Raw genomic sequence first — 13,870 nt, 5'->3', positions numbered from 1 at the left:
AAAGAAAATTTGCTATAAATTAAAAAGGGTAAGGTGGGAGGCAAGTTCTTTCCCTCATGCTCTGAAGTGGCACCACAAGCACCTTCTTTTGCAAAACAAGATATTTGCTTGAAATTTCCAATATTAAGGACATCTAGAAACTTCTTAGTGCTGCCATCAGAGCATCAAAATAAACAAAGCAGTTTGGGGGAAAACCCCTAACTAGATCTGAAGTAAGTGAGGTTGTTCTTAAGGAAGGGGAAGGAAGTCACATTCACCTGAAGTTAAAAATGTTTCACTCCTCAGGAGCCATTTTACTTGCAATATGGGATTGCAGTGCTGAGCAGTAAAACTCAACGAGAACATTTTGTATGTGGCAGACATTTCACATAATGCAGTAGTGCTGTTTTGCGCACTCCACAGGTGTGCAAACCAGAGCATTGGTTCAGTACATTTCTGATTTGCTTTAAGCATCATTTTGCATTCGATGCTTGCATTAAGCCTGAGGTTGTTAATACAACTGTGCTCCAGTGCTTGCGCCCTTCCTTGTTACTCTTTTGCAGTTCCCCATCAAGGAAAGGCAGTTTTCTAGAAAAGGTACACATTTTTCCTCTGGGAGGCAGAAAGGAAGACTTCACAGCATTTTAATAAGCCTTCACTTTATACCTGACTCAGCTTTATGGCATATAGTAATACCCATTTGTTTTCTTTAAACATCACTCAAAAAGAGCAGTTTTTATTCCTTGTGGACATTTGAATTGAAGCTTAATAGAAGGCTTAATATCCACATCTATCCACATCTATCTCAGACCCATACACAAAAACCATTTTACACGCAGACCATTTTCTTGAAATCCTCTCTAGGAGATAGATTGAAGTTAAGCACCACACATGAAATCTGATCATGTATCAAAATAAATTAAAAGTAATTCTGTAATGCTGGCTGGGTTAGCTACTCCTTAATACCTAATTCTCACACTTGGAAAACACTTAACAATAATTCAGTTAAAGATTCAAGAGCTTACAAATTATTCCTTGGGGGGCTATAAACAGAAATATAGAGGGCACACATTTATTTTTAATAAAAGAAAAATCAAGTATCATTGGTTAACGAAAAAAGCAAAAACTTACACAAATGCAGTTTAAATTCTTTTACAGGTTTTCTGCAAGGAGACCATCTTTAAATACAGTTTTGTTACAAGTATGGAGACTCCTGTTAATTTATAATACAAGATTGTTTCTAGATGACATGTCTTTTTAATTCTAAAGGCAAATTTAAATGAGTGACAGAAACTAAATCTGTAGTTCATTTGAACTCCTTTATGTTCGGCCTTAGGCATTTGTCTTCTCCCTTCTCTAATGCTTTCCCTAGAATCAAAGGCATTCACTTCAGCAAAAGCATTCATCTAATGCAGAATAAAAAAAATAAAGGCGGCAAACAAAGGTGAAATGATAATTCAGCAAAGGGGAGGAAGTCACCTCTTTGCTTTGGAGGTGTGAGTCACTGTTTTAATGAGGTCATTTGACAGACAATGAATTCCAGGCTTCCTATTCAAGTCTTCCAAATAATTCTGGAGACTAATTAGACTTTGTCTCTTCAGATTTCTCTCCCACAAACAGAACATGTGTAGTAGGAGTAGTTCTTAACTGAAATGTAGGGTTTCTAGTGTTTCTGCTTCACTAGAGCGTGAAATGAATCCTAAACCAGCTTTCCTCCACGGCTTTACTTCCCAGCAGCCAAGTCAAAAATCAAGATAGAAATCTCCTGGAGAAAGCCTGATGGGTTGGATGCGATAAAGCCAACCTGGAGACTACTCCACACAACTACTTGGAGAAGAAACTGAACAACAGCTCCCAAATGCCATCTGTATTGGGGGCGGGGGGGAGGGGAGAGATGGAAACCTCCTTCCAAACATGTTCCCTTCCACAGGTGTGTCACAAGAAAGGGGCCAGAAGCTGCCTTCTCTCAGCAAGAACTGTTAGGGCATCTCTGCAACCTCTCAATCACATCGACATGGCCTCTCCAGCCTGGCCACCACAGCAGCAGTCACATCTTCTTGCACTCTGCACTGCCAGGGAAGAACTACACACAGCGCACAGCAACTGAGCTTCCCAACGTGCCCCAGGCAAGGCATTGGCCAAACACCACAAAGCTTAGCTATGGTCAAGACATCGACTCCAGTTACCCTCCAATTCAGTAACATGTAAACAGGCAAGGCTTATTTTTGTCAAATCGCTGTTTTCTCCTCCATTCTTACAGTACTGCTATGAGTACTTATAAGATGTATTCCTGAGCACTTGTAGAAATGAAAACATGCAAGTTTCTCTCCAACACTGCAGTAAAATATAGGACAGATCTCAGCAGGCATACAAACAGTTTTAGTTCACTGAATTCAGAGTGGTCAAATACATGAAAAAGAAACCATGTTTTTTTTGTTTGCTTTTAGAAATGCCTCTTTCTGCGCTTTTTTTTCATATGTATGTTTCTTTACTTAACTTTTTTCTTTACAAATGGCCTATTTGATTTAAAGTAATACAGACAAATAATACAGTTACTGTGGCTTAAAAATTTATCACCCATCAGCTGAGCTACATTAAAAGTCTGTGTGCTTCTAGGCTCCCCCGGATGTAATGCAGTATATTGCACTAAGGTTTTAAGACAAGTGAGGCTGGCTAAAGAAATGACATATCTTTAGTTACTACTGCTTAGAAAGGGTATCTTAAGTATTGCTTACCTGCGATTATATTAAAATCAAATAGTAACATGAACTTGAAAGAATTCATAACATAGCATGACCAAAAAAAGATATGATCCTTCAAAAGTTTAGAGGTTCCATTTCAAAGGATTGAGCTTTCTATTCATGTCTGCATGCTAAATACATACATTATGTGAAGACATACCCAAAATAGTTTTAAAACCACAGTGCTTGGACCACTCTAGAAAGCTGTATCACAAGCCTGTCATTTGCTCCAATTAGGAATAAAACTTCGGGAAACATATAGTTAGGGAAAAGCATCTCTCTCCCTTTCTCCAAATGAAGTGTTAAAAGCTGCTGAAATATTCTAGCCACTGAAGTAACACTGAGTACGCCAGAGACTTAAATCTCTGGCCCAAATTCTTCAGAGAATATGCACAGCAATTTAACATAGAGTGTTTGGACATCATATTGAAAATTGTTATTAATTGTAAGTTCCAAGTAAAAGAACTACCCTTTATGAGCCAAGTGATGCTACCTGGTCTCCATTTTTTCCCATTTTGCACTGAATGGAGAAATACACTAACAAGGTGGTCTGAATAGATTTAATCCTGCCTGCTTGAGCAGAAGAGACCTCTAACCCATTTGCCTGAAACTTTATATATTTCTATGAGAAAAGAAAGAAGTAAAGAAACCCCAAGCCTGATTTATCTGGTGCTCTTCAAAGGCTAGTTTTCTGCAGACATTGTATAGCTCAACCACATCTTTCAAAGCCAGTATACATACAAACTATCTACTCACTGGATTTCTCTCTTGTAGTAGTTTACAAGTTTCATGCCATTTCACCAATAGCTTTGGCAGTCCCTCTAACATAAGCTCTAATCCAGATCTGTCACAAGTATTTCAGATTTTCTCCAAAGGCCAGTTTTTAAATGGGTGGACTTGTTATTACCAATAGCAGAGATGCAATAACACAGATGTAGTCAGTCTCCTTCAAAGTACATGTCTTAATAAAACCTCATTTATTTCATGCCCACAAGAGTCCTCTCATTCTAAAGAAGAGTCTATTGTCAAAATTCAAAACTCTGTTGTCCTGACTAGTAACTATATTTAAATTTCTTTGTTACATTTATCAGTGACATGAGACTCCAGTTCCCTGTGGCTTATGTGAAGAGTCTCCAGCAGACAGACAGAACCACGACAGCCACTCGAAGAAAGTCCAGGTGGGATTCTCCACAGGGGCCAGGTGGCACAGAGGGAATCACTGGCTGCTCTGGTAATGCAAGTGACACAGGAGGAAACAAATCTCAGATTCAAACTTCTGTGGTTTTATGTCACTCATTTTCCAGATGGGACCTAACATACCCTTTAAGTTTATGCAGCCCTAAAAATGAAGTGTTGTTCTCTTACACCAAGTCTTGGCTTATGTCAAGACTAGATGACATGTACTTTTGAGCTATATATGATAGTAACAGAAGAGGAAAGAGAGTGTAAACCGGCTGAAGAATACTTCTAACATCATCTAATTTTGTATGATGGCCATGATTACATACCAAAGATTTGTCCACATCTGAGATCTCAGTGAGGTTTGCAACTTGTACCCAAAGTCTATGCTTTGGGTCAGGCAGCTGCTCAATTTCTCTTCAGCAAGTGCAGCTTAACTACACCACGCAAGGAGATGGTGACTCAAGTAAAAAATATGAAGTATAAATACATGAGTCACATATTGCAGTGATTAACACCAATGAGACTATATACTTCACAGTTTGCAAGCTAACAAACGCATCTCTTAGCCACTGTTTTTTGATTATTATGTTTGTAGAAACAGCCAAGTTGGCAAGTTGTGCCCTGAAATTATTTTTACTGTCTGGCACATTTTACAAAGCTAACTTTTAATATTGAATGACATGTCAGTCATGCTGTGCATCAATCTTGATTAGCAGATCAAAATTTTGGTTTGAGGATCATTTTTTAGATACTATCAAGTTTAAATTAATCATACTAACTGTGCACCATCCTGATTAACCTTTACAGCTCTGTTTGGGAAAACTAAGTGACTCCTTACAAGGTTACCACTTTAAACAAGTTTACATACAAATTAAAACAACAGCAATAGCTGTTACCTTAGAAGAGCTTTTAAAAGTTTTAGAGCACATTTAAGAGTCTAGCTATATTTCACTTGGAAGAAAGATTTCCTAGTAGTTCCTCATAAGTTACTGTCAGCTACTATCTTTAGCCAATTTATTATAGAGGCTGAGAACAGAGATTCTAAATTCCTGCCACCTATCAAGTGATCTGGATAATTCTGTTTCTTCTGATGGAAAAATCAATGTAGAATACATGCACAAAGCAACTCCTCAATCTTTTCTTAATCTTCAGACTAAGTAAAGCTGACTTAAGATATCCCATCCACAAAAAATATATTCACATAAGATTTATTCATAAAAGAGCTTCAAGTTACTGAGCTTTCTGTCTGTAGCAGTTTTCCTTATTTCTGAATAGTGGAGACATCGTACTACATAATTTTTCTCCAGTTTGAATTTAGGAGTACAGCCTTTTTCAAACTGTAGAACTCTTGATGCTAAAATCTCTGGCATACTAAAGGTCAGGAGAAATTCCATCAACTCACATCCATTCTCCACAAATCTTCTAGAAATCCTTTCACAAACCAGTTACCGCAATAGTTTTGAATGGTCTGCAAATTGGAAAGGATTGCAAATTTTCTAGAAGAGGTATGTATCCACATAGAGCAAATTTAAGCCTCATTATAGAGAGACTTTTCTTAGTCCACAGATGGCAAGTTAAAAATCACTGGTTTTAAGTGACCTAAATTAGCAGTCATGTAGTATTCCTGGGCTTATCATGCTACAGATGAGGAAGAAAAGCTGCTGTTGTGAAGACAGTTCTGGGAAATAACACCCAATTTGGCAACTAGCCTCCTAGCAGACTGGATTAAGTACTTTTCTCAATTGGGCTATCTCAGAAGATTGTCAATGAAGATGAATATTCCGCCCAGATAGAGAAGCTGCTTCCATTCCATCGGTAGAGGACTAAACAGCCAAGTCAGAAGCTCAGTATTAAAATCTCACCTTGACCCTAGTGCCCTGAGGACAGTTTAGCACCAACACACATATTCAGGATGTTGTTTCATGGGAATTGCCATGCCAACTTACTTTACCTGCGCTGCACAAAGATGTTCTACAGGTCTATAAATAAGCTTTCTAGTGGAATTCTAGCACAAGTCACTATCATCTGTCATGAATCCTTATTAGACCTGACATTTGTCCTTGCATGAAGTGTCAAACTTCAGAGCTAGAAAAATAATAATTCATATTACATGCTCAGAGAAGGAGCAAGAACAGTAATCATTTGATTCTCTGCCTACCCCATCCTCCTTCAGGTAACAGAAGGCTGTAAGAGGTCAGCACATGAATGGCTGCTAAAGTCCTGGTAACCTGTTCCTCCCACTTGCTCACAACCTCGACTCTCTTCCGCTACATTCTGACATGAACCATGTCAGCCTCCAGGCCATTCAGACCTATGTTATGAAGAACAACTAAGGTTCAACAGCACTTGCTGCAGAAGGTGGACAGGAGTCAACTGTCGTGCAGCCTTACTACAGTGAGACATCTGAAGACTTGATTTTTTTGGCTCAGCATCTCCACATCAGGAGGTGTGCGTTACCTACCAGAAAGAAACCAAGGAAGAGCACAGAACAAGCTATACAGGTGCTGCCATGTAAGCCATTCTGAGTCAATTCCCTGTGCTGTCAAAAAGTTATTACCAGCAACTGCAATAGCAATTACTGGAGGACTTTCCAAAACTACCATGAAAATCAATAAAAATGGAAAGGTCCCAGAGAAAATAGATAGGCTGGGAAGTGTCCATTTAACCACAACGGTGGTTCTTCCTGATAGTCTGACTGTCTTTAAGCCTGAGTAGCCTGAGTTTAAGTAGCTCCAGCTACAGACGTTACTGCATGGCTTGTTCTGGAAGAGGAACCAAGCTATGCACAGTCTTGTTTCAAAAAGCAAAACCTGACTCCTAGTCAGAACCAATTGAAAGATTACTAACCAGGGGAGTCCTATACACCACCCAGTCTATTAAATGTTACACAGTGGCCACTGATCAGAAAGCACTGACTTTATAAATTGAACCAAGACACTGACCAATAACCTAGACTTTGTCACCTGCTTTATTACTCTAAAAAAAAAGCTAAGTGCAATAACTAATGAGTCCAAGTTTTTGTTACAATACTTACTCTTCCTAGTAAGTATCCATTACTACGGGAAGTAGGTCATGTTGGCACTGTACATGTTAAGGGACATTCAAGTTGAAAGTTGAGTACTTTTAACTAAATCCTGCTAGTTCAGGTTGTCTCACTATTGTATTTAGTCCATTCATAAAGAAAGTTAGGTATTTAGTCCATTCATAAAGAAAGTTAGCTGAGCTGTGTATCTGCTTAACAATTCCCAGAATAAACAAGTTTACTGCCAAAGATAAAATTAAATGGCTTCACACTGAAGAGCATCAAGCTGAAATTTCACGCAAATATAGTAGGGCCTTTTTTTAAACCATGTGATGAAAATTGTGTTGAGTTCCCTTGTACTTTGATAGCTTTAAGCATCATGAAAGTCAGTCAGGACATTACAGAACACAACATTGATATTTCAGTTGGAATGATAAGCAGTCTCCCCAAAGGGCCCGATTCTAGTCAAATGACAGACATAAATATTCCCAAGAAATAAAGCCCCAAGCCCTTCATCTCTCCATGAATATTCCTATATTTACTTTAGCACAAGCAAAAAAAAAAAAAAGTTACTTTAGCTTGAGCATAGATACACTTTCCACAGGTAAATGGTATTTAAGAAAAGTCATTTTTTACCTCTGTTGGTTTGTAGCAATCTACAAGAGTTTCCTAGAAGTAAAACACGAAAGCATCAGTTTAAATACAAAATAACAGTGAACTCAAACAAATCTACAGTACGAAACCTGGCAAGGGAGTGGGAAAGAAGAAAAGGAGCAAGAACCACAAATCACTGGATGAAGCTGCTCCCAAGCACTGAGTGTTATAGCAGATCACTTCTGTTCCCTAGGTGGATCAGAACAATTTATGACAGAGAGAAATCATAGCTGCTTCCTCCAAGCTGGAAGGTACAAAATCCCTCTCTCCTGGAAGACTGGGGAGAGGAGAATCCAAGATCATTTCTCTCAGCAATACACATGTGAAAGGTAGCTTTCTGCAGGAGCACCACAGTATTTGTAATGCTAAAATACTGACATTAGCTAGGTCAGGCACTCCTAGCAGGGCAGGGGCAGCAGCTAGTTTGGGCAGAAGCAGCAAAGCTACGTGAACAGCTTGGGGGCATGCCCTGAGTGCCTGTAGCTGGGCAATAGGCACTGAGAAAAGGGTGTCAATATGTGCTGCAGTCAGATGTGACTGCAATGCTGGTGCATCCAAGCACCAGGTCAGTGATCTCCTAAAAGTGAACTGAGGTGCAAACCACTGCTCAGGAACTAGTTTCTGTCCTTCTGTACATCTGAAACCATTACAGATGGAGAGCCTTGTACTGTTTCTATATACGTCTCAAACAAGACAGTTACATCTCTTTTCTCTTCCCCCTCATTCTTCCATTCATCAGCCTTGACCTTCAGCTGGATTCAGGGAATTAAAGGGTTGGAATAGTATAATTTATGTAGACAGGTTCTGAATTTCCCTACTAATTCCTGTTGCTGACCATCTTGATCATTTCCTCACACTTTTACATGGGTTACACCAAGATAACTTGATGGGTTCCAATTACTAGCTGGTATAGCTAAAGAAAAAAAAGTTTCTAGTGTCCTGAAGAAAAGGAGGGATTTCTGGTCTGTATATGCACGCACATATATTTCTGCTGCTGTAGTAAATCAGAAGAACTATCTGGTCATCATAACTGATTCTCAGCTACATAATTTTTCTATGTTCTTTATTATATACGAAAGACAAAACACATGGAGGAAGAATTAGGTCTTTCTAACATGTCTCAGCGTATCCCCCTATATTACTAGATTCTTCGAACTTTTGTTTCCTCCTGTTATCATCTATCTTCCAGAAATTTCTTATCCTAAGAGATTTTGATTACCTTCATACAGTCCACTAGATTATGCTAAACTCAGAACTAGGATCCTTTCAGTTCTAATACTATTCTCATAGTGGACCTAATCAAAACTAAGATACGGGCCCAGACACATTAATTCAGCCCCACTCAGGTATACTATAAGCAAATAGTCTTACCTGTAATTTGAGAGCTCTCTCCTCTTCATTGGCTGCATCAAGGAGGTCATCAATGTCAATTTCTACATCAGGCATCTCTTCTTCCTGAAAAGGGAAAATTTCCATTTAGTGCATAGAGATATCTCTTAGCTAACCTCAAAAGCTGATCTGGCAGTCTAGTGATAGCAAACATCTGCCAGGGCCTGGAGAAGAAGAAAATCAGTAAGCGAAGGAGGTGTGATTCCTTACTCCGAGGCCAGCAGCAGGCCAAGCCCCAGTCACAAAGGAGGTGACAGCTCTTAAGCAACCCTTCCCTCAAGTCAGGGAGTTGCGTTACTAATCCATGACAAGCAGCACAAGTCTGCTATTCTCAAAGTACTGGGCAAGAAGACGAAGAGAGGAGAAGAGGTCAGGGAACGGGATGCAAACAAAAACTGTAGCAAGCTAGGCAATTGCTTTGAAAACATTCTTGACTGGACTGCTGATTTTGTTACACTATGGATGATCTCCCTTTCTAAAAGTTGGCTTATAAGGATGATACATATCCCCTATCAGAAGGGCTCGGATTTCCAGTGCCTACACCAAAGCAAGAAATCTAATGCATAGAGTATTTTTTACTTAGATTTTTTTTTTTGCCTCCTCCATCAATATACTGGTTCTTTTACATCACCAGCAAATCAGGCATGTTGTTTCCTGAGACAGAACAGCAATTTACACATTTTGAAGCATCCCTGAGTACATTGTTCATGGATATTACTGCTTATTGCATTTGCAGTTATGCAAAAGAAAAATTCTGCTGGCCATTTTTGCATTTTCTAACAATAACAGACACTTCAAAATGGTAAAGACAGGTTCAAAACTCTGTAGCTTCAGAACCTCCCTGCACATACAAGCACTCTAGTCTCAAACTCTCCACCGTGCTGAGTCCCACCCTCACAGACATCTCAGCGTCACAGACGCACAGCTCCTCCATCTCCCTGCTCTCACCAAGCCAAAACCCTGACAGTCTGAGTCTGTCCTCTCTCACCTCTCACAAGCACGGCAGCCTGACCTGTCCCCAGCATCCAGATCACTACCTCTGTACCACCTTGGCATTTCCTGAATGAGAAGAGGGACCTGGAAGTGTCCAAAGGGGAGGATGGATTTGAGAGTCACAGGGAAGCATCCTGGGCCTGAAGACCACTATCTATAGCAGAGGCTGCTTCCTTGTACCCCACAGACACTTTTCAAGATCCTTAAAGAGGCATTTTGACAAAACTGTGATTCTCAAAAATTTACCAATTTTGAAATAATTTAGCAGCTCTAATAGCAAGCATCACGAGTAATACTAGACATACTCCTCTACTGGATAAAAAAAAGAGTCCAAACATTAGTAATGAAGTTACTTGCTCAGTTAGCAAGTTCACTCTTTTTTCAACATGCATTTTAGTCAGGAAGTGTGGTGCTAAGATGCATCATAAAAATATTAGTTACTGAAAGATATTAGGGCATTTTTTAACCTAACGCTATAGACTTTTTAACAATTTATAAAGAACAGGGAAAAGGGAAGAGAAAAGAAAGATCCTGAGTCTTCCATGGACTAGAAAGCTATTCAGTAAAAGCAGTCAGAATTATAGGGGATAGAGATTGTTCCACAGTAGTTTCTTATAAAGGTGCTTACTATTTCAACCCTACACTATTCCACATATCACACTAAGAACCAGAAATTGACTAAATAGACCACACACCTCCTGAACATGTTACCTAAGCAGTTCCTTATAAATACAGTTAATGGAGTGTTCGAAGTTACCATTAACACTGTAAACATTCATCAAAATAAACTTCCACCAAACTGCATAAATGCCAGTTGGGTATCTGTCATCATGCAGAAGTGCTGTTCAGCACATTGAATATTTTGTCAGATACACAGTTTGAACTTTTGCATGCCAGAGTGTCGCATGCATTCTGGCAAGCTTAAAAATGGTGTAGAAAGGTAACAACAAGAGGGAAATGCCTAGAACGTAAATAAAGCTTTCTTGTGATCACATTTCATCGACAGCTGAGAGCTCCTGAAAGGTTAGATTTACTCTGACCAGTACCAGTTATGTGGAAGAAAATCTCCTTTCTATCCCTCTCCACTCTGTCTTCTTCAACTTTCTCCTACACCTTCAAGGTCCATTCAAGTTCCTGCGCAGGGCAAGGTGCAGGTATGGTAGAGTTTACATCCTCACATCTTCAGGTGTCCATTGATAATGCCAAGGAATCTCACCGACCCTGTCTTTGGAGTGCTTGCGCTTGAAGCATAAAAGACAGAATTCAGCATGAATCTCTTCTCCCTAGGCACATACTTCACTATACCATCTTTAGTTACATTACCACATTACTTCTTGCCTGTATAAACAGCAGGGTTCAAACCCAGTGCTTTCTAATCCACAACTCAGATCTCTTAAGCTGAGCTAGAAAACAAACTGGCCATATGAGTGAGGAGCTGATCATGATCCGGGAGATTTTTTTTCCACCAATAACAGTAATGCAGTATTGCGCTCCTGGTTACACACAAGACAGCAATGCCTGCAGACCTGACAGATTCTTTGCTGCCAGCAGTAGTTAATAGATCCAGGTCTTATTCTTGATCTCTGGGAAAGTTTCAGTAGTCTATCACCAGCCCAGCCAGGACACATCCCACAAAAAGGGAACATATACTTTCAAGTTGTTCCAACAAAAATCTTCGTGTATGCAACGGACTGCACTTTCGGAATTAGAAGATACTTCAGGTCAACATTTAGACAACCCAGATTCAGCAAACTAAGAGTAATACCTTATCTAAAAGTTCTCCCCGACATGTCCAGATGGTAGGTATTTTTGATTACACAGATCGTTGATATCCCAAACTTTTTTTTTAAAGTCATTAAGTGCTGTTTTGGCCAGTGAGACGGTAATACATTTGAACCTCACAATTCTCCTTCCACCCTAGGCAGCAGCAGCCTCAACCTCTAACTCCTCAGTAACTCTTCCAGCTGAGCTTCCCAGGATCCCCAGCACACCTCCCCAGCTGCTTATTCACAGTGAGACTCCCATATCCTTTCCCATTCTGTAGCTATCTGCCAGATTGCCCTACTCAGGATCTGATACTTCAGGTTAAGTTAGGATCTTCTGTCCCCCTCCCCCTTGAAATTCCCAGTTTCTTTTGCAAGGCTTCAAATCCTTCTCCACAAGCCAGATATTTCCCCTCTCTGACTTTTGGTGGTATATCCAAGGCAAACAGAGCCCAAGATGATGCTGCACTTTATCCTTCCCCTGGAAATGATTACCATCCACTGCTGAGCTAAAACTCAGTGCTTTCAGTGCCATGTCAGCTGGGTTAGCTTAAAAGCAGCCATCAGTCCAGAGGGCAGCTGTATCAGTAGTTCACTGAAGCTCTGACGTAAGAGGTAACACAGCTCCTCCACATCAAAGAAACCATAACAAATAATAACTTAGGAATACTTCAGAAACAAGGGAAAATAATTGCATCTGACATACTGGCATGCAATTAGGTTACATTTTCTGTAATAGGTTATGTAGATCTTCATCACTTCACCGCAGATTTGAACTCTGATATTCAAGACAGAGGGAGAAAGGAAGCCCAGGAAGGTAACTTCTGCTTTTACTTTTGGCTGAATAAACAAGCAAGCACTTGCATCAAAACATTTTTGTCTTCTGAACTACTACTGCGCCTGCAAGATCTCAGAGTTCGATATTAGCCATGAACAAAGTGTTCAGGTTAGGAGCCTCAGCAGGCCACAGCAGCTGTAATGACAGAAGGAAGGAAAAAAACTGTTGCATCTTCTGTTTGCCTGAGTCTTAAGGGGCACCGGTGAGACAGATGTGGTCAATCCCACTGTAGTTAAGCAGCTAAATGAAGATTAGTCTGGGCCAAGCCTGAAAGGGTGTATTTCAAGGAGTTTGTTATTGTCATTAGGCTGTACAAGGAATCCAAAGTACTGCCACCTTCTGCTTCAGTGAGAGGGAAACAAGGTATTGTAAATAGCAGTTGATGGGGGGAAAAAAAATACAGAAGAAACAACACAAAGCATGCTGGCAGGGAGCAGCCCCCAGACAAGCTAAAATAGACGAGATATGGGGGTTGCAGGTGAGAACACCCATCGTACGAAACACTGCAGGGTGTGGGGAGGAGGGGGAAGACACTCTCCTTTAAGCACCCGCTCCAGTGTACGTTAACAATGCAGGCAGGTTCCACTTGAACGTTCAGAAGTCCAAAAATATCACTGAAGTTAACTTCTGAGCTACTTTATGCAACTTAAATAACCATGAGGCTGTCTTCCAACGCAAGTTTGAATTTAAGCTGCACAAATTCTTTGCAGGCTACCAGCAAAGGACCTTGGGGCACAGACATGCATTAATTAGTAAATAGCTGTGGCAGTTTAGGACATTACAACCTCCCCAACTGTTTGTTACTTAGCCTCTGGCAGAGAGTATCCCTGTCCTGAACAATGGAAGCAATGGAAACAGGTGAGCACTTTTTAGCAAGGCCAGTGTAAAGGTCTGACAGCATCTCCAACCACCTCCCACAGCAGTTTAAACCAAACTGCTAGATTTTGCCAAGGCAGCTGAAAAAAATTTCACACTCTATTCTGCTGACTATGAGGACTGTACCTCCAGCACAAGAGTGGGGTCTAAAATCATTGCAGGTACTTACTAATTGAACATATATCTATGGCTTTAAAACTTAAATGGCAATAGTTGCCCTGTGGTTAAACACAGAATCACAGAATCACAGAATGGTTGAGGTTGGAAGGGACCTCTGGAGATCATCTAGTCCAACCCCCCTCCTCAAGCAGGGTCACCTAGAGCACATTGCACAGGATCGCGTCCAGGTGGGTTTTGAATATCTCCATATCTCCAAACTTCCCATTACAAAACCAACTCTCAAATTGGCCTGCTATCCCCATTCCTCACTGTC

General features: G+C 40.3%; 1 protein-coding gene across 3 annotated transcripts in view; it reads right to left on the bottom strand.

Annotated features, from left to right (window-relative positions):
- The window catches only part of PPP1R14C (protein phosphatase 1 regulatory inhibitor subunit 14C), a 96,719-nt gene that overhangs the window by 44,780 nt on the left and 38,069 nt on the right, over positions 1-13,870 (bottom strand). For all 3 annotated transcript variants that reach the window (XM_067294756.1, XM_067294754.1, XM_067294755.1), the window contains exons 2-3: positions 8,950-9,033; positions 7,561-7,593 (exon numbers count right to left, since the gene is read on the bottom strand). In XM_067294756.1, coding sequence (XP_067150857.1) covers positions 7,561-7,593; positions 8,950-9,033 — 117 coding nt within the window. The remainder of the gene's footprint in view (positions 1-7,560; positions 7,594-8,949; positions 9,034-13,870) is intronic.

Source organism: Apteryx mantelli, chromosome 3, assembly GCF_036417845.1.
Source record: "Apteryx mantelli isolate bAptMan1 chromosome 3, bAptMan1.hap1, whole genome shotgun sequence".
In the NCBI taxonomy this organism is placed as follows: domain Eukaryota; kingdom Metazoa; phylum Chordata; class Aves; order Apterygiformes; family Apterygidae; genus Apteryx; species Apteryx mantelli.
The sequence above is the reverse complement of the archived record's forward strand: the minus strand, read 5'-3'. Positions and strand labels throughout refer to the sequence as shown.